The 20,108-nt window shown below is 41.9% G+C and overlaps 2 protein-coding genes and 2 long non-coding RNA genes across 9 annotated transcripts in view; 3 read left to right on the top strand and 1 right to left on the bottom strand.

Annotated features, from left to right (window-relative positions):
• The window catches only part of LOC146480831 (uncharacterized), a 6,945-nt gene extending 6,662 nt beyond the window's left edge, over positions 1–283 (bottom strand). The window contains exon 1 of the mRNA XM_085109158.1: positions 1–283. This exon is cut by the window's left edge and continues 2,582 nt beyond it. The gene's annotated coding sequence lies outside the window, so the exon portion shown is untranslated.
• The window catches only part of LOC146480829 (uncharacterized), an 18,458-nt gene extending 8,001 nt beyond the window's left edge, over positions 1–10,457 (top strand). The window contains exons 2-4 of one of the 2 annotated variants that reach the window (XR_014864614.1): positions 5,785–5,902; positions 7,115–7,181; positions 10,010–10,457. This is a non-coding gene — a long non-coding RNA (uncharacterized LOC146480829). Of the gene's footprint in view, positions 1–5,784; positions 5,903–6,061; positions 6,280–7,114; positions 7,182–10,009 lie in introns of those variants that run through there. The other variant, XR_014864613.1, reaches the window with a different exon arrangement.
• LOC146480825 (uncharacterized) overlaps positions 1–20,108 on the top strand; it is an 83,637-nt gene that overhangs the window by 24,749 nt on the left and 38,780 nt on the right. For 2 of the 5 annotated variants that reach the window (XR_014864603.1, XR_014864600.1), the window contains exon 1: positions 11,337–11,550. This is a non-coding gene — a long non-coding RNA (uncharacterized LOC146480825). Of the gene's footprint in view, positions 1–11,332; positions 11,551–12,385; positions 12,453–14,176; positions 15,057–20,108 lie in introns of those variants that run through there. The other 3 variants (XR_014864606.1, XR_014864607.1, XR_014864601.1) reach the window with 3 other exon arrangements.
• LOC146480830 (uncharacterized) lies at positions 881–2,617 on the top strand. Its single transcript, XM_085109056.1, has one exon. It carries the CDS (start codon positions 881–883, stop codon positions 2,615–2,617), a length of 1,737 nt encoding a protein of 578 aa, XP_084965182.1.

The following is a 20,108-nucleotide window of genomic DNA, read 5'->3' as shown; positions in this document are numbered from 1 at the left end:
TTTAATAGGGCTTAAATTAAGAAAAAAAATGACTTTTTCTGCAAGGTATTAATTATTGTGATATGGCATAGTTTTATTTTTTTCCGTTTAATGGGCATTTACATATCTATATTATATATCTATAAAATTAAGGTCATTACAGTTAATTATAGGGGAAATTTCCAGGTTAGCAGCTAAAGATATAAGTATAGGCCGCACTGGTTACATGACCTAAATTGCACGATATACTTATTTTCAAACGTGTCAAGGATATCGTTGTACATGTACTATTTCTTGCTGCAAGGCATTATTACACGTTTTATTTGAAAACATCCCAGTATTGATCACGTGACCACAACTAAAACAAATAAAACTAGCTAAGTAAAGATAAATCCTGTCAGCATTACGTTGACAGGTCGAAACAAGTGTGGAGATATTGAAACCATACAAATGTACAGCTTCAAAGGCTTCTAAATTCACCTATTACATACGTTTTTAAATCAACTTCGAGTCACGTGACCAGACAGATGACGTCATATTCATTACCAGTGCAAAAATACCTTTGGGTATGCGCGGGTAGTTCATTTTATAGGAATTATTGCATCTCTTTAACACTTTTCGGGTAATTTCCTTGAGTAAAACAATTGTAGCTTATGATCTTTTCAGCATGATGACGTATTTGAGTGACGTCATTAAACTGCTGCTGTACGGTTATTGCAAGAGTTTCGGAACGTCCAACATCGCATTTCATATACTATAATACATCCCCTTTCAAGTGATATAAGTTAAAATTTTATATCAAGCCGTCCATGTCAGGGCCATTTTTAAGCATGATAGAGGAGTCTGGCCCCCTGACTATCAATCATTAGAGACTCTAGGTAAACTTTCTGGGTGTTTATTTATGGTGCGTGGCGTCCTAGACAAATTGCCAGACATAAAGGCAAACCTCGTGGGCGGAAAACCGGGATGGCAAGATTGGGGTTTCGGGGACCTTATACAGGCTTTAGAAGAATGGAAAGCCATTCATCCGATGGAAACTTTGGGGGTAGAAAAGGCAAACGAAACGTCTCCGACTCCGCCGATTTATCACCCGCCGCGTCCGCCGCGTCCCCCACGTTTGCCTCGTGACAGAAGTTTCTACGCGCGACAGGGCGAACCCAACCCACGACACGCGTGTGTCTACTGCGATCGCGTGACACACAGATCTTGGGAGTGTGAGAACGTGACATCTCCAGCGGAGCGCCGTCGCATTCTACAAAACAAACGCTTGTGCTTCAACTGCACTGGGCCTCAACACAGCGCTTCACAATGCCGAAGCCGCGCATCTTGCGTAAACTGCAAACAAAGGCACCACTCATCTATTTGCGACCGACCGTCGGCAACTGGACGCCAAAGAGCGAACAACGGCGGAGTGGCTCTAACTGCAACTCAAGAAGGAGAGAAAGTCTGCCATCCAATCGTACTTGTCAAGTTGAATGGCGTGACCTGTAGAGCCCTACTGGACACCGGTGCGACTGCGTCTTATGCTTCAGGATACATCTTGGATCGTCTAAACCTCGTACCAGCTCGCACTCTAACACGCCGTATACAAACTATCGTGGGCATAGTGACTAAGCGGACAGAAACTTACAATACGCAAGTGAGTGACACTAAAGGAAACAATGCAATTTCATTACGAGTAACTAGAGTAGACCGCGCTGAACTTTTGTCCGTGGAAAATCCTAACTATAAGGAAATGATCAGCAAATACCGCCATCTGGAAGGCGTTTCAATGGAAGACACCGACACCAAGAGCTTACTTCCGGTACATGTTATTCCGGGCGCGAGTGACTACGCGAAGATAAAAACTCGAGAATCCCAACGCACCGAAGCTATCGGCGAGCCTGTGGCTGAGTACACTCTTTTTGGATGGACCATCATGTCACCAGGAACGGAGACAGACCTGGACAAGATGTTTCTAGCGCAGACGGCCTCGAATGACTATGAAGAGCTCTACCGGATGGACGTCCTAGGACTCGAAGACAAACCTAATGGCGATCAGAGCGTTGTTTATGAAGAATTCCTTGAACAACTCAGCCGCAGCCCTGAGGGTTGGTATGAAACTGGCCTTCCCTGGAAAGGGGACCATCCTCCGTTGCCCTCTAACAAGTCTGGAAGCTTAAAGCGACTGGGGAGCCTAGTCCAACGACTTAAGAAGACAGGAAGGCTAGACGACTATGGCGCTATCATACAAGAACAGCTTAATGAAGGAATTATTGAAGAAGCAGAGATGCCAGCAACTCAAAGAGAATTCTACATCCCGCACAAAGCAGTAGTGAGAGAGAGTGCAGAAACTACCAAGATGCGTATTGTCTACGATGCCTCAGCAAGAGCGTACGACTCAGCCCCTTCCCTAAACGACTGTCTGGAAGTTGGACCACCCCTGCAGAATCAACTATGGAAGGTACCCCTAAGGGGACGGTTTCATTCAGTGGCTATCGCTGGTGATATTCGCAAAGCATTTCTTCAAGTGCGTATCCGAGAGCAGGACCGAGATGCACTGCGGTTTCATTGGTTGGAAAGCAAGGATCCTTTTCGTGTTCGCACGTACCGATTCACCAGAGCTCTGTTTGGAGACCTGCACACCCTGATCGCGTAGCAGAAATCGAGCGAGAACTGTACGTTGACGATCTCATTTCTGGTGGAGGTACTATCCAAGAAGCGAAACAAAAGAAAGCTACAGCAACTGAGATGTTCCACCAGGCCACCTTTCACTTACACAAGTGGCATTCAAACGTGTCTGAACTAGAGCTCACTGAAGAAACTGAAACTGGGGATGACTTAAGCTACGCCAAGCAACAACTCGGAATCAAGCCGAGAGAATGTGGGCTGCTTGGTTTAAAGTGGAACAAACTGACGGACGAAGTTGGAGTTACAATTCCAGAGGAAGTTGCCCAACCGACAAAGAGAGGGATTCTGGGAAAAGTAGCGAGGATCTATGACCCCCTTGGTCTTATCGCTCCAATCATCCTGCAAGGAAAGCTTCTGTACCGCGATGCCTGTGAAGAGAAACGTGCATGGGACGCTCTGTTATCCACCCCCCTAGAACAGCAGTGGCAGAAGTGGGAACGTTCCTTGCCGCAACACGTAACTTGTCCACGAGCACTTACCAGCGTCCAAGAACCTATCGAGGACATTAAACTTCATGCTTTTGGAGACGCGAGCGGAAAGGGCGTGGCCGCTTCTGTGTACGCTGTGGTCAAACAGTCAAGCGCAATCAACCAAGGCCTGGTTACAGCAAAGGCAAGACTGGCCAAACAAGGGCTGACAATACCTCGCCGCGAACTGGTCTCCGGTCACATGGCTGTAAATCTTCTGACCAACGTACAAGATGCACTTCAAGGATTCCCTGTGACTTCGCTGCATTGTTGGCTTGACAGCAGCGTTGCCTTACATTGGATACTAGGAGGAGGAGACTATAAGCAGTTTGTGGCCAACCGGGTACGAAAAATTAGAGGACACTCTGATGTTGTCTGGAGGCACGTACCTACTCAGGATAATCCTGCAGATCTCGCTAGCCGAGGTGGACTGGTAACTGAGGAGAGCCAACTGTGGTGGAAGGGACCAGAGTGGCTAAGTGATCCTGCGAAATGGCCAGCCGACCTTGTGACCGCGCCCACCGCTGAATCTAACGCAGAAATGAAAGCTACAAAGGAGCTCTTTGCCATGGCCGTTAAAGCTGATGACGATCTAGACCATCTTCTGGCCAAGCACAACTACTGGAAGACTTTGCGAGTGTGCGCTTGGATTATGCGGTTCGCAAACAACGCTAGAGCGAAAAGAGCGACAAGAACAAAGGGACCCCTGACAACAGACGAAATTGAGAAGCAGAAACACTTTTGGTTGCTACGCGTACAGAGCCGGGGAATTGAAAGCATGGAGGAAGATCGCCTGTGCCTAAACTTACAGAAGAACAAAGATGGATTGCTTGAGTGCCGTGGGAGACTGCAAGGGGTCTATCCGATATACATCCCAGACGCCACAACGTTCGCAAACAAGTATGTCGAACACGTCCACAAAGCCACTCTTCACGGGGGAGTGGGGCTTACTATGGCTAAAGTGAGAGAAGAGTTCTGGATTCCCCGCCTGAGGCGCCTCGCGAAGAAAGTCATCAGGGAGTGTTATGGGTGCAAACGCTTCCAGGCTGTTGCTCTCGCAGCTCCACCCCCCGGTTTATTGCCTCTGGAGAGAACTGAGGGCTCAACTCCCTTTGAAATTGTTGGCGTAGATTTTGCTGGGCCGATTAAGTACCGCAAGTCCTCTCGTGTAGAAGGAAAAGGCTATCTGGTGCTCTACACGTGCAGTTTAACGAGAGCCTTGTACTTGGAGGTCCTGCCTAATCTGGAAACTACTACCTTTCTTTCAAGCTTGAAGCGTTTCATCGCTAGACGTGGACGACCTTTAAAGATCTTTTCAGACAATGGAAAAACGTTCGTATGAGCGGCAAACCTACTGAAAGGAATCCAGAAAGATGAGCAAGTACAAGGCTACCTTGCATCTGAGAAGATTATCTGGAGGTTTAACCTAAGTCGAGCACCCTGGTGGGGTGGCCAGTTTGAGCAACTAGTGGGCCTCTTCAAACGTGCATTCTATAAAGTAATTGGTGGAGGAATGCTATCCTGGTCAGAGCTGTGCGAAGTCGTGCTGGATGTTGAAACTCAACTAAATCGCCGCCCCCTGTCCTATGTAGAAGATGACGTCCAGCTCCCTCTACTCACCCCATCTTCTTTCCTATTCCAAAGATGTATTCGCCTCCCTGAACAAGAACCATGGCGAGAGGAGACAACTGACCTACGAAATCGTGCCAAGTATTTGAGGTCTTGTAAGGACGCTGTGTGGAGACGCTGGTCTCGAGAGTACTTGGCGGTGCTCAGAGAGCGTCACAACTGCAATGGAAAAGGCAAGGCGAGGCCCTTCAAGCCTGGTGACGTCGTTCTCATTCGTCCAGAATAAAAGAACCGAGGAAAGTGGCCATTAGGAGTGGTCGTTGAACTATTCAACGGCCGTGATGGAATTGTACGTGGAGTGAAGCTGCGCGCAGGGAAAACGTTTATGGCGAGGCCGATTCAACACCTTTATCCCATGGAACTAGCATGCGATAGAGCGCCGGAGAGAGCTGAAGTCCTTACCCCCCTGAATGCTAAAGCGCCAGTCTTTCGTCCACGGAGAGATGCTGCGGTTGCCGCAAACTTGCGTATTCGTGACGCTATAGAGAGTGAAGAACTTTAAAACTAAACGCAGGACAGAACTGTGCGGATGGACGGAGAATATAAAGTGATTTCAGCGAACTTTGACATTCATTACTTTGTTTTGTTTTGTTTCTGATTTCAATTTAATTATTAATTAAGCTAGCCGTTTCCTCTGTTTACATGTGCTTCCGTTTGGAAGGCACATGGGGGGAGTGTGTCGGAAACAGAATAATAGCATAGATATCAAATAGCGATTGTGAAATGTTTGTCTGGAAATTTTGTTATTCTTATGTCTGGAAGATTCGTATCTAGCCAATCAGCGTTCTTTTTAACTAAGGTGTCCCGCAAAGATAAGGAACAATTGTCTGTGATTTATCTAGCTTTCAGTCGAAGTAATCTTTTATATCAGTCGAGTCGAGGAGTTGTGACAGTTGTGAAACCTAGCGAGAATAGAAGAGGAGAAGAATAAAAATCTAGTGAAGACGAGACAGTGTGGGCTATCCTTACTAATTCCCCACATCCCTAAATCTGCCTAAAATATTTCCCAAATTTTTACGACAATTTATCTTATAATTAGGTAAACATCAACTAACGTTCTCAATTGGTTAGGGCGCCAGCTTGTAGAGCCGGAGCTCGCAGGCTCAAACTGGCCGTGGCAGGGAATTGTGGATTGAATTCGTAATATGCTCGAAGAGGTAAAGTTATAAACGTAAAATATGTAAAACCCACATATTTGAAATCCATGTGTATGTTTTATTCCACAGTTAGCAGACTGTCACCATTAAAACTATATTCAGTTATCGAAATGTTAAACCTCTCACTGAAGTTACATAACAAAGTTGTATGTTTGTTTAATCACAAGATTAACACAAGTCCCATCAGGTGATAAACAACACCGAATTCGATGAACATAACATGTCATTCCAATCAGGTGTTTGCTCATAGAATTCTTGATTCTTCGCAAGTGAGGGTGTCGATTTTTCCTGGTTTTGTTTTAAATAACATTCAGCCCCTACAAGGACATTAGTCAGTTTTCGCCATATCCTTGTCCAAGATGTCTGCAACAGGCGAGGTACATGTGGGTTATTTTAATAAATCTTACTCTATTTTATCAAAGTTTTTTTCCTATTCCATGCAGGGTGGGATGAGAGAGAGCTCTGGGACAGATCTAGAGCACTTGTCGAAGGATGAGATTCGCATATTTTTAACACCTCGCTTCAGTTCAGATAATTGTCGTTGGGAATGTTTTACCGGCAACCGTTTCAGTTGAAGACGCATTCCCATTAACTTGATAACTATTCAAAGATGGTCAAATAAATCGAAACTTGTCGAATTCTCGTCAATTGAGAAGCGTGCGGGATGTTTTGAAAAATCTAGGGCCATCCAACAGTTCACGATTTTAGTGGATATCTATCTGAAGCGACGGAGAGCTATTTCGCCTCAGAAATTCGGATGTAGTTTTAAAGAAAATCTTTTGTTTTCTTCCCTAAAATGTCGGCACAAAATTTCGCACACTGTAAAACAAATTTCTTTCGTTTTCGGACAGACAAATATCTCGATAAAATTACGAAGTAGCACCAGCTAGCCTTTTTATAAAACCAACGACAGCTCGAAAATTCTGAGAATGTGACTGCATTGGCTTACACAGTAACTATGATGTGAAAGATACTTGATTTCCCCGTTTTTCCGGGGGGGCCGAAGCGGGCGTGTAGCCGTAAGTTCAACTTTTCTAATTTTTAGAAAAACGAAAGAGCGGCGGAACTATTTTTTAGGTGAAACAAAATAAAATGTGAAATTTCCCAACTGTCGTGGGATCAGTTTTGATTTTTACTGTCAGTAACTTTTAAGTATTTTTTGCTTTAATGTTCTTGTTGAGTGACCCTGACATTCCATATTTGTTTGTACAGATCGTGCTCCTGGACGAAACCTCACTTCAAGCTGTGAAGGAACATTCCGAAACAACTGATCGCAAAGGTAATGTAAAAAGTGATCAGATGCTAACGAAAAATGTACAGTTTAAGTCTTTATTATTTGTCAGCCTTTCCACTGTTTCTGTAGGAAGTACAGAAGTTTCCATGGCTTCGCTGTACCATATCGATAAGTTAGCGATTTCACGATAGATTTCTAATATCGCATTTGCAGTATCGAATAGGCCTTATCACGGTTTTCGACGCCATTTTGAACGGCGGAGTAGGCAAACATGTCTTGAAATAACAGTGTTTGTATGGAAATCCGATGTCAAATAATTTTCATTAAACATCGCCGCTACTTTAGGCACTATGCAAAGGGTTTTACAGAAAATAACTGAGGAATGTAGCTGTGCTAGAAAGCATCTAGTTGCGTTTTGACATTTCAATACATTTGTCTAAGTTTACTCGTAGCACGAGTCAAGCTCGAGTTACGAGCCAAGTTCGAGTCAGGGTCCAACTTTAATTTTTCTGTTTTTTCTTCTTCTTCTTCTTCTTCTTCTTCTTCTTCTTCTTCTTCTTCTTCTTATGTCTTCTGGTTGTTTTTCTCTTTTATATAATGATGTGATTGTGCAATAAACGAAAAAAAATATATAACTTTCAGGTTTGCAACATTTTTCGTTTTAATAATAATATCGATCACTAGAGCCATTTAACCACTGTGATTCGCTGCTACTGTGCAAAGATATACGACAACCGTTAGTGTTCGTAGATTTCCTAGGGTAATTAAGACTTGTAGCTGCGTACACCTGAAGCAGAGATCCCATTTCCACGACTGAAAAAACGGACGGTGATGAAGTATTACCTGCCTAATCGACTCAAGCGCCATCTTGTTGCACAAACTAACTTCCGAGTTAGGATTTCGAGTTGGATTTTCGATAAAGGATGTAGAGGTCGGTTTTTTGGTGATGGTTTCTAGTAATCCACTGGCAGTGAGATTGCAGGCTGTTCGTTTATCACGTATATGAGAGGCTAACAGATCCACGTCTTTAAAAAGTTGATCATTGTTGTCTCTCGCTTTCGAGAGCTTTGGCCTCTTGCAGTTGTTTTCAGCTCTATTGCTTCGTGACTGAAAGACTTATGTATTATGTTCTTAGAGCTGACGTGTATCTCCATTGTTTTGTGCGTTAGCTCGCATCCGGTAGATATTCAAAGCTAAGACAGTCGGTAACTGTCATGCGAGTCTCTAGGATGCTTCAGCGATTTGTTCTGACAAGTGGTTTAGTGTTGTTTCTCAGGCAAGACTGCAGTTTCGATTCTAAATGAATCTCTTCAGTTGCCAATGAAAGTTCTTAGAGCAGTCCACCCTGTATCAGTAACTAGCTCAGTGGTAGAGCATCTGGACTAGGTTCGACTCCTGATACTCCTGAAGCTTCCTGAGCACTTGGATTTTTTTCCGAGTATGCCTGTCTTATTTACTGATTAATACATCATTCACATTTATTTACCAGGCTTAACATATTCCATCACATTATTTCCATTGCGCATATGCCACATATTGACATTCCAATCCTAGCAGTATCAGTATACAGGATGTTTGTCCCATGAACCTTGTTTAATGCCCTTAGCTCCCACGAGTCTCCTGTAGCTCAGTGGTAGAGCATCCGAGCTAGTAATCGGAAGGTCTTAGGTTCGACTCCTGATAGGAGCACTCGGATTTTTTCCGAGTATGCCTGTGTCATTTACTGATAAATACATCATTCTCATTTATTCACCAGGCTTAACATATTCCTTGATCACATTATTTCCATTGCCATTATTTACTTCTTCATTCACGAGTTGGCTCACAGGAGCCTTTGATTAGGTCAACAATCCCTTTGAGGGTCTAAATGTTTATTTATTTATATATCTCTAGATAGTATGAGAGATATTAAACTGCAGCTTCTGAGTTCAAAATTGGAGATTGTGGTGCCAACAAACATCTGATGTTACCATGGCAACAATAAAGTGAGGAGGTTAATAAAAGCTAATAAAGAGCGTTTTGGGACATTCCCCTTGAAGATCTCTTTGCATGCCAAATTTGAGTGGGGGTAAAAAATTTCATTTCCCACATTGTTTGACTTTTATAGGGAAGTTAGCTGTTTGTTGAGTGAGGTTCGCTCCAATTCAACATCCCGAAACTGATGATGATACGGTTGTATCCGAAACATGTATTTCAAATTCAAAAGTGTGTGCATTTTTCTCAAATGTTTAGATATCATTTAGAACCTTTCAACGATAGTCGCTTACAGAGATATACAATTAATTTAATAACTCAGGAACTGAGAAGAGAAGGGGGTACACCGGGGAGGCTCGACCCCAAGGTCCAAACCGTTACCCTATTATATATACAATTTTTGACAGAAAAGGTAACCCTTTCATCTGGCCTGCCACAGAAAATGGTACCACGTTCACATACATACAGTTGAAACCGCAACTCATTTCGTTGGATCAGTACTAGATATCTGTGAAGGCCCTTTTAAATACCTAAATCACAGTTTTCTCTATCCTTTTCTATACTTAACCTTGTAAAATCCCACTCTTCATGCAGCCTAAAAAAGATACCTCTTTTGGGTGAGGCCTCCCTGTTTAGGCCGTTATAGGGAGTACTTCCCCCGCCTACCCCCTCGGGGAATTAATACATATAAAGAAAAGGGAAAATAGTAAACAAACGATGCCAGTTTAATTAGAGGGCCACCAAGTCCAAAGAAGGCAATACATGGTAGAGAAAAATGGTGTGCAGTCAGCTCAAGAGTGCTCTTGGCTGCAGCTGGTGTTAGAGTCCGGTGCTTTTTATACAAATCAAAATCAAAACTGTCAGTACTCATTTTCGCTGCATCTGTTTTGCTTTGTCAGATCCACCGCCAAGATCATCCAAAGTTCCAGCAATTTTTCCTGTTGCTTTTTCCATGTTGGAAAAGGTAGAGGTGGCGGACAGCAAGGGTTGCCTTTCTGCTGCTACCTATATGGAAGATACTGAACCGCCATCTTGTCCACAGCGTGAAAAGCTTTGAGTCGGCGACTTTTTTTGGCGTTAAGCTTCAATAAACGGCTAATTCCTTGAGACAAACAATAAAGCGGTGAAATCATAGAACAGCAACTATAGGTCAAAAATAGGGTTGGCAAATCTTATCTAATCATTAGAAGAAACATGTCTGTCACTGCTCACTTGAAAACCGCTGTTTTTAAAAGATTTCCTCAACGTAACGGGTGCTCAGCTCAATGATTTGTAAAAGGAAATATGTGCAAATACAATGGTTTTTTTGAAAGACTGCAATAAAAATAAACTCTTTTGAAAGTAAAAGTTTCAACGTTGTTTTTATTAAATTTGATCCTTATTCAGATACTTTAATCATCAAGCGGTATTTCATTTATACATGTTTCATATATTTATATTCACGGCTCACAGAATTAACGTAGGAACACGTCATCATATGATAAGCAACTGATAGTCAATAGTGTTATGCTAAACATTGCGTTGGCATGACACGGACGGGCCGGAACATGCAGCTACATGAGAGATTTTTGGCATATTAAATAGGCCCACTCTAGACAAAACCAGCTTTTGAAGCATTACTCCCATAAAAATTTCACAGGGACTATGTCAATGTCACAGGTATCCCACTATCTCTCAAATAACACTTAAACTGATCCCAATTTTATTTTTCAATTCCTTCTGGATGAATCGTGAGGCCAGCTGTGTTCAGTTACTTAAATTGGTGTTCCCTTCAACTCCACTTTAATTTTCACTTAATTAATGAACCTTTGGTAACAGATTTAAGCTAGGCAGAACATACCCTCCCTCTTTATCTTTGTAAAAAAAGTCTTTTATCACAATCCAATGTCCCTAAATCTGCCTAAAATATTTCCCAAATTTTTACGACAATTTCTCATATAATTAGGTAAACATTAACTAACGTTCCCAATTGGTTAGGGCGCCAGCTTGTAGAGCCGGAGCTCGCAGGCTCAAACTGGCCGTGGCAGGGAATTGTGGATTGAATTCGTAATATGCTCGAAGAGGTAAAGTTATAAACGTAAAATATGTAAAACCCACATATTTGAAATCCATGTGTATGTTTTGTTCCACAATTAGCAGATTGTCACCATTGAAACTATATTCAGTCATTGAAATGTTAAACCTCTCACTGAAGTTACATAACACAGTTGTATGTTTGTTTCATCACAAGATTAACACTAGTCCCATCAGGTGATAAACAACACCGAAATTGATGAACATAACATGTCATTCCAATCAGCTGTTTGCTCATAGAATTCTTGATTCTTCGCAAGTGAGGGTGTCGATTTTTCCTGGTTTTGTTTTAAATAACATTCAGCCCCTACAAGGACATTAGTCAGTTTTCGCCATATCCTTGTCCAAGATGTCTGCAACAGGCGAGGTACATGTGGGTTATTTTAATCAATCTTACTCTATTTTATCAAAGTTTTTTTCCTATTCCATGCAGGGTGGGATGAGAGAGAGCTCTGGGATAGGACTAGAGCACTTGTCGAAGGATAAGATTCGCATATTTTTAACACCTCGCTTCAGTTCAGATAATTGTCGTTGGGAATGTTTTACCGGCAACCGTTTCAGTTGAAGACGCATTCCACACTAACTTGATAACTATTCAAAGATGGTCAAATAAATCGAAACTTGTCGAATTCTCGTCAATTGAGAGTCGTGCGGGATGTTTTGAAAAATCTAGGGCCATCCAACAGTTCACGATTTTGGTGGATATCTATCTGAAGCGACGGAGAGCTATTTCGCCTCAGAAATTCGGATGTAGTTTTAAAGAAAATCTTTTGTTTTCTTCCCTAAGATGTCGGCACAAAATTTCGCACACTGGAAAACAAATTCCTTTCGTTTTCGGACAGACAAATATCTCGATAAAATTACGAAGTAGCACCAGCTAGCCTTTTCGTAAAACCAACGGCAGCTCGAAAATTCTGAGAATGTGACTGCACTGGCTTACACAGTAACTATGATGTGAAAGATACTTGATTTCCCCGTTTTTCCGGGGGGCCGAAGCGGGCGTGTAGCCGTAAATTCAACTATTTTAATTTTTAGTAAAACGAAAGAGCGGCGGAACTATTTTTTAGGTGAAACAAAATAAAATGTGAAATTTCCCATCTGTCGTGGGATCAGTTTTGATATTTACTGTCAGTAACTTTTAAGTATTTTTTGCTTTAATGTTCTTGTTGAGTGACCCTGACATTCCATATTTGTTTGTACAGATCGTGCTCCTGGACGAAACCTCACTTCAAGCTGTGAAGGAGCATTCCGAAACAACTGATCGCAAAGGTAATGTGAAAAGTGATCAGATGCTAACGAAAAATGTACAGTTTAACTCTTTATTATTTGTCAGCCTTTCCACTGTTTCTGTAGGAAGTACAGAAGTTTCCATGGCTTCGCTGTACCATATCGATAAGTTAGCGATTTCACGATAGATTTCTAATATCGCATTTGCAGTATCGAATAGGCCTTATCACGGTTTTCGACGCCATTTTGAACGGCGGAGTAGGCAAACACGTCTTGAAATAACAGTGTTTGTATGGAAAATCCGATGTCAAATAATTTTCATTAAACATCGCCGCTACTTTAGGCACTATGCAAAGTGTTTTACAGAAAATAACTGACGAATGTAGCTGTGCTAGAAAGCATCTAGTTGCGTTTTGACATTTCAATACATTTGTCTAAGTTTACTCGTAGCACGAGTCAAGCTCGAGTTACGAGCCAAGTTCGAGTCAGGGTCCAACTTTAATTTTTCTGTTTTTTCTTCTTCTTCTTCTTCTTCTTCTTCTTCTTCTTCTTCTTCTTCTTCTTCTTCTTCTTCTTCTTCTTCTTCTTCTTCTTCTTCTTCTTCTTCTTCGTCTTCTTCTTCTTCTTCTTCTTCTTCTTCTTCTTCTTCTTCTTCTTCTTCTTCCTCTTCTTCTTATGTCTTCTGGTTGTTTTTCTCTTTCATAAAATGATGTGATTGTGCGGTAAACGAAAAAAAATATATAACTTTCAGGTTTGCAACATTTTTCGTTTTAATAATAATATCGATCACTAGAGCCATTTAACCACTGTGATTCGCTGCTACTGTGCAAAGATATACGACAACCGTTAGTGTTCATAGATTTCCTGAGGTAATTAAGACACTAGCTGCGTACACCTGAAGCAGAGATCCCATTTCCACGACTGAGAAAACGGACGGTGATGAAGTATTACCTGCCTAATCGACTCAAGCGCCATCTTGTTGCACAAACTAACTTCCGAGTTAGGATTTCGAGTTGGATTTTCGATAAAGGATGTAGAGGTCGGTTTTTTGGTGCTGGTTTCTGGTAATCCACTGGCAGTGAGATTGCAGGCTGTTCGTTTATCACGTATATGAGAGGCTAACAGATCCACGTCTTTAAAAAGTTGATCATTGTTGTCTCTCGCTTTCGAGAGCTTTGGCCTCTTGCAGTTGTTTTCAGCTCTATTGCTTCGTGACTGAAAGACTTATGTATTATGTTCTTAGAGCTGACGTGTATCTCCATTGTTTTGTGCGTTAGCTCGCATCCGGCAGATATTCAAAGCTAAGACAGTCGGTAACTGTCATGCGAGTCTCTAGGATGCTTCAGCGATTTGTTTTGACAAGTGGTTTAGTGTTGTTTCTCAGGCAAGACTGCAGTTTCGATTCTAAATGAATCTCTTCAGTTGCCAATGAAAGTTCTTAGAGCAGTCAACCCTGTGTCAGTAACTAGCTCAGTGGTAGAGCATCTGGACTAGTAATATGAAGTTCGTATAGGGAGTACTTCTTTCGCCTACCCCCTCGGGGAATTAACACATATAAAGAAAAGGGAAAATAGCAAACAAACGAGGCCCGTTTAATTAGACGGCCACCAAGTCCAAAGAAGGCAACACATGGTAGAGAAAAATGGTGTGCAGTCAGCTCAAGAGTGCTCTTGGCTGCAGCTGGTGTTAGAGTCCGGTGCTTTTTATACAAATCAAAATCAAAACTTTCAATACTCATTTTCGCTGCATCTGTTTTGCTTTGTTAGATCCACCGCTCAGATCATCCAAAGTTCCAGCAATTTTTCCTGTTGCTTTTTCCATGTTGGAAAAGGTGGAAGTGAAGAACAGACTGGGATGCCTTACTAGACCTCCAGAAGATATTACAAGCCCCAATGTTACTGATTGATTCCTCTCGTTATTTTAGTCAACGCAGGCGATTTCTTCCGCCCGGCGCCTTCACGTTTCCCACCTCTTCTTTTCATGTTCCGTTGGAGACGCGATCCATACTGTTTTTAACCAAATATGATAAAATAATATCAAAGGATGAGCAAAAGCATACTCAGAAATAGGTTTTCAGTAAAAGATTGAAAAGATTTCTAGATGTATTCGACGCGTACTTATGATTTCAGGTTGAGTTAGACGCTTTTCAAACTGTCAAAACTAGTGTCCAGGTCAGCGCGGTCACAAAGCTGACTGTGTCCCTTAAGTTCCTGTTGTAAAGAATAGTTACGCGATTTCATTTACCGGTAATGTTTGATTTTTCTTGTATTGAGCCAAGAATGTAAAAGATGAAAATGTTCCTTGTCATTTTTACATTGATTTCCTCGCTTTGTTTTGTCCAGATCGTTTGACGATCACATTGAAAATTGAAAAAGAAAGTCATTTCGGTCATTGAAAGTTACTCAAAGGAAAATATATAAATTTTTTTAGTGCGGAAGCGTATTTTCGCTTAAGAACTACTGCGCAAGGCATTACGTTAGCTTAAATTTACGATTGATGAGATTTTGACAGCTGATTGACTGTTCCCGCCAAATCACGCCTGGACGATATAAAAGTGATGAGATTAATCTGTTCTTGGCCTTTACATCTTGATCTTGTCAGAGCAAGGGTTTGGAGTGTTATCAATAAACAACTAAAGGGGCAGAAGACGTGGTTGTACTTCTTGAAGCGTAATAGCGCGTAGAATTATAGTACAACAAACGTCTAAGGCCCCGTTTATATGGAGAAAAGTTGTACCGGGAAAGGGGGTCACCCTTCCAGCCGAGTCAACTTCAGCGAGCGTTTATATGAGTAAAAAGTTGACCTCTTTGCCCGAGCCAACAGCGCTCGCGCATGCTCTGATTGTCTCGCTTTGAAGGAGTTGACCCGGCTAGGCTAGCCAAAGTGTTTATATGGAGGAGAAAAGTCGGCCCGGCTAGGAGGGTGACCCTACCATCGAAAAAGGGTGCTCCGGCTAGGCGGGTCACCCTTCCAGCCGAGCCAACTTTTTGTTTCTCATGTAAACGGCTCGCCAAGTTTTGTAAAGAAATGTAGGAAAAGTTGGCTCGCCCAGGGTAGCTCGGGTAGGCGAGTGACCCTTCTACCCGGGACAACTTTTATCCATATAAACGGGGCCTTAGCCACTAACTTATATTAAAGAAGTTCCAAGAGAATACTCCTGAGACAGTCAATACAGAATGATTGCATTTAACCCGTTAGCCCCTTATATCAAAGAACGAATTCTCCTATCTTGTCTCCTATCTTTCTCTATGTCGGGGAAACCACTCGACATTTTGCCACAAGGGTTCACGAACACTTACACTCCGGCTGACCGTAATTCTCACATCTTCAAGCCCAGAGTCATGTAGGGATTTGTGTTCGGAGGCTTGTTTTTTCCATTCTGGACTCGGCTCCCACTACGTTTCAACTCAAGATCAAAGAGGCCCTCCACATTGAATGGGAGCGACCCTCACTCAACAAACAGCTCAAACATATTAATTTGACACTTTTAACTTAATTTTTTTTTCATTACTGTTCTCTGCAATCTCTCAGTATTATGCAACTTGTTTCACATCGATTCTTGAAATTAGCCACATTGTTTAATCATTGTTTTGTATTCCCTTTTAGTATTATGTAACGTATAAGGTCGTTTTCCCCTGTGTTTCGATTCATTCTGACTGCAAGTAATGCAATTCTAACAGCATTCCTGTCCACTCTCACGCATTATGCGTGAGTCTCACGCCTGTGGAGTAAAGACATCTATCTCAGGCATCAAGGACTAAACTATCTCGATTAATTTCCAATGGAATATTCACTCCTATAGCACAAGATCATCGTCAAGAGGTAATTTCTTCGTCCAATACTCTAGATTACAAAAACAAAATAAGTCCTCAGTCTCGGGTCGGTATTTAAGTCTGGAAGAGCCTGCCTGTTGTATTGCGTCACACGCCCAAAACGAATTTTAAACGCAAAATCCATAATTTGCTTGGATATTCCACTTGCACTTGTTGGATATCAGGGATAATTAATAAATCCAATCACACGCCTCGCTGCTATCTATCAACAATGATTCCACGAGCGCGCGTTGGATATGAGATAAACGAGGCGCATAGCGCCGAGTTGGCTATAATCATCTCATATCCAACAAGCGCGAGTGGAATAGTTGTTTTATTAAAAGCAGTCCGGAAATATTGCTAGGTCGTGCTGATTTCGCTTTGCAAGAACAACCAGAAGACAATTTAATGGTCTCTATTTCTCGGGCATGGTATAATGGCTCATATACCATGACCGCTAAGCCAATCAAATCCTTGGAATTGCATTATACAATGATCCAGTTTTTAATAATATCCAAGATATACTCAGCACTCAGCGTGACATACAAAAAGCCGTAATTGTTGTTACGTCCAAATTTACAAATATCGATCCATGACTACTCCTTATACTTTGCGAGATTCTGAAAATAAACTAGCCATTCCACTTCCACGCACAAACTACCTTCGCCGTAGTTTTAACTACAGTGGTGCTGTCCTATGGAATAGTCTTCCTCAAAACTTAAGGCAAGCAGAATCTCGAGCTCTGAGTAATTTCAAAACACTTTTAAACAAACACTACAGGAAAAAATAAGGCACGGCATTCATGGAAAACAGGTTTTTATTAGGATAAGTAAATTTTAACATTGTAATTAGCATAGCATTGATATGATGTATTTTAGACTAAGATATTAACATTTTATGCTTCTGTACTTCTTTAGACCTGGTCCCAGTTGTTCAAAGGCCGGATAACTTTATCCTGTTGATAAGTCACTATCCGACAGTTTCAATCTGGGAAAAGACTTCAGTATTTCCACTTGTACAAGCGAATATGCACACTCTACCCACAGTTAAGCTTGGGAGTGTACGAAAGCCTTGGACAACGTTGAACGTGAAGTATATTTTAGACCCTGAATAGTGCCTTATCCAACGGATAAAGTTATCCGGCCTTTGAACAACTGGGGCCTGATGAATTTTTACCGTGTATAAATAAAGATTACTTCCTCACTTACAGGCCCGGCTCATGCGGAAACAATCGTTAATTACACAGATACAGTAAGCCTCCTTCGACGACAGTTTGGGTAATGAAAGTTGGGTCTTATTTTTCACAGGGTCATATTGTAAAAGAAAGAAGATTCAAAGAGCATTTATTAGAAGATGAAATAAACTTTTCAATCAGCTGTTATCAGATAAACGTAAAGAAGTTAGTTTTCAATTTTCCTTTTTTAATTTATACTTTTTTCTGTCTTACAAGCCACCAAACATTTTAAGTGGCCATATTAACGGGGTGAAGTTTGTAACGAAAACAGACCTCTGGGGCTTCAAAGAGTTGTAGGTTGTTGGTTGCACTACGAGCTCCTGGTGAAAGGTGTAACGGAGTTTTCGGAAAAGTAGAACGTAGCCGCCATCTTGGATTGCCTAACCCGAAGAGCCTGGGAACAAGATTGACGTACCAATTCTCACTTTGCAACCTGCAGCCAGGTTTTCTTACGACTGACATGGCACAAGAGCGTCTTTACCAAACTTGTTTTGCCCAGATTCTCCATTTGTTCGGTCGTTTAAATTTTCACCGGAGCTCATGATTTTCAGAGGTTTACTCTTGACCGAAAATTAAACTGCCCGTTCCGGAGTTCAAATGGATTTAATAGTCCATCAAAAGAACGTTCACATTAAATTTAGTCAATGAGTTTACCAAGTTTATGGTTCTGGCGACGTTAGATTGCAGTCATGTAGAAGGCTTTCAAAACTCGGAATAATAATTAATAAGAGCTTTTGTATGGAATTTGGGCGACCTTTGACAGGTCACAGCCTGGTTACTACGCAATAAAACATAACCAAACTTGGTAAACTTACTAATTTTTATGTGATCTTTCTGGCGATGAGGTTCATTTCTTCCTATCACGCAATCTGAACAATAGGTAAACTAAGACCTAGTCCCTCTTTAAGTTTCGGAACGGGCAATAGGATAACTCCGCGTGTCTCTGACGTCAGCACCAACACTAATAAACGCCTAGAACAATAGGGCACGAAACGAAAACAATACAAAACCTTAGACAAGTTAAGCCCCAAGATATACTTCTTTTGTTATTAAAACGAGGGCGGATAAAGCTTGTTTGTCTATAAAAACTAATCGATTTTATATTTGCTGCGAATTAACAACTGTATTCCAACAACAAGCTGTGTTCTCGTAGAAAATTTGTTACTGTACGTAGCTGCGATGTTTTCGTTTCACGTGAGGCGTTAAAACGGCGTCTGATTGGTTTGGATAAACTGAAGGAAAAGTTTTTAGAGGAAAAGAGACAAGTTATGTCAAACTACGACTACAACAAGGGTTATCGTTGGTTTCGCTTTCAAAAGGACACGTCAATTGACTCAAGTTTACCACCATTAAGTAGCTACCGTTCAATGAGAGAGGTTAGTCCTTTACTGTGGATGTCAAACGCTGAGCATGTGGCAAACAATGAAAGAGGACATGTTCATAGTGATTCTGGACATCTTGGTAAGTCAAATGAAACGTCCTCGCTGCATTTACCAATCATCCTAGCAGCGTCGATCTCGAACGTCTCCAACGCACCGCCGAGTGTCAACATCGTGTCCGCCGTTGACGAACGCGAGGATGACACGGAGCACGCTCACGCGGCGAACACTTTAGCGTGCTCTTTATACGTGCAAACACCTATAGTGATGTTAGGGTCTGAAAGCAGTCAAGCTAGTCACACAGAGACAGTGATTCCACATCAGTTTGGAGTCAAAGGCGCTCCAGCTCATAAAACACGGACAAAGCGAGCGACACGTAAACCCGCCAAAGACCGTCCCAACCTTGGCACACAAAAACAACTTGAGGATTGTTTATTTATCCAGAACGGTGTGCAACGTTTTCCAGCGAACCGTAAAGGATTTCTGTCAGCAGAGAAAGAAAAAGACATCAATGAGTGGATAAACAAATCTCAAAAGTGAAGCCTTACCTGTACTGTACAGTCGCGGATCTGGGGGAGGGGGTTGGGGGGCCTGGCCCCTCCCCCGTTATTTTTTTAGAGTAAAACTAAGGCCCAGGGGCGAGGGGCCGAGATCTTTTATTTCACGGGAGAGAAGCAAGTCGGGCTTTCAAGAGCGGGCCTCTAATGGGCCCCCAGCGAGCCCCCATTTACCCGAGGGCTTGGATCCGCCACTGTTGTGTCGGCAGTTGAAAAACAGGCCTTCATGAATGAATTGAATGAATGATAATCTTTAATCAGGTTGCCAAATTCACTGTATCAAAACTAGTGATTCACAGAAGGGTCGTCTTTAAGACTAAACTATTAAGCTAAAAAATAATCAACATTACTACTACAAACGTTAAAAACCTAAGATATTACAAAGTACAAAATTAATAGAGCCCTAAAGTGATGACGTCACAAAAACTAAATTTATGAAATGATGGGATCTGTTAGCACACTCTGAAAAGGCATGATGAAAAATGCCTACTTGCTAAAAGTCTGCATCTTGCAATTTGGGGCGAGATATTAGCTCTGTTATGCCCCGATGACTTCATACAAATTCTTCTAATTTTGTCTCAGTTCCAAACCCAAAATTGCAATAAGATGCTGATTTTTGGCAAGCAGGCATTTTTCATCGTGCTATTTAACAATTATTCCACGAGCGCGCGTTGGATATGAGATGATAGATAGCCAACGAGGCGCGTAGCGCCGAG

This window comes from Pavona decussata, unplaced genomic scaffold, assembly GCF_977016875.1.
Source record: "Pavona decussata unplaced genomic scaffold, jaPavDecu1.1 SCAFFOLD_52, whole genome shotgun sequence".
In the NCBI taxonomy this organism is placed as follows: domain Eukaryota; kingdom Metazoa; phylum Cnidaria; class Anthozoa; order Scleractinia; family Agariciidae; genus Pavona; species Pavona decussata.
Note: the sequence above shows the minus strand (reverse complement) of the source record. Positions and strands in the feature narration are given on the sequence as shown.

Excerpts from the sequence above, each read along its gene's own strand:
- LOC146480830 (XM_085109056.1), top strand. The coding sequence starts at position 881 with ATGGTGCGTGGCGTCCTAGACAAATTGCCAGACATAAAGGCAAACCTC.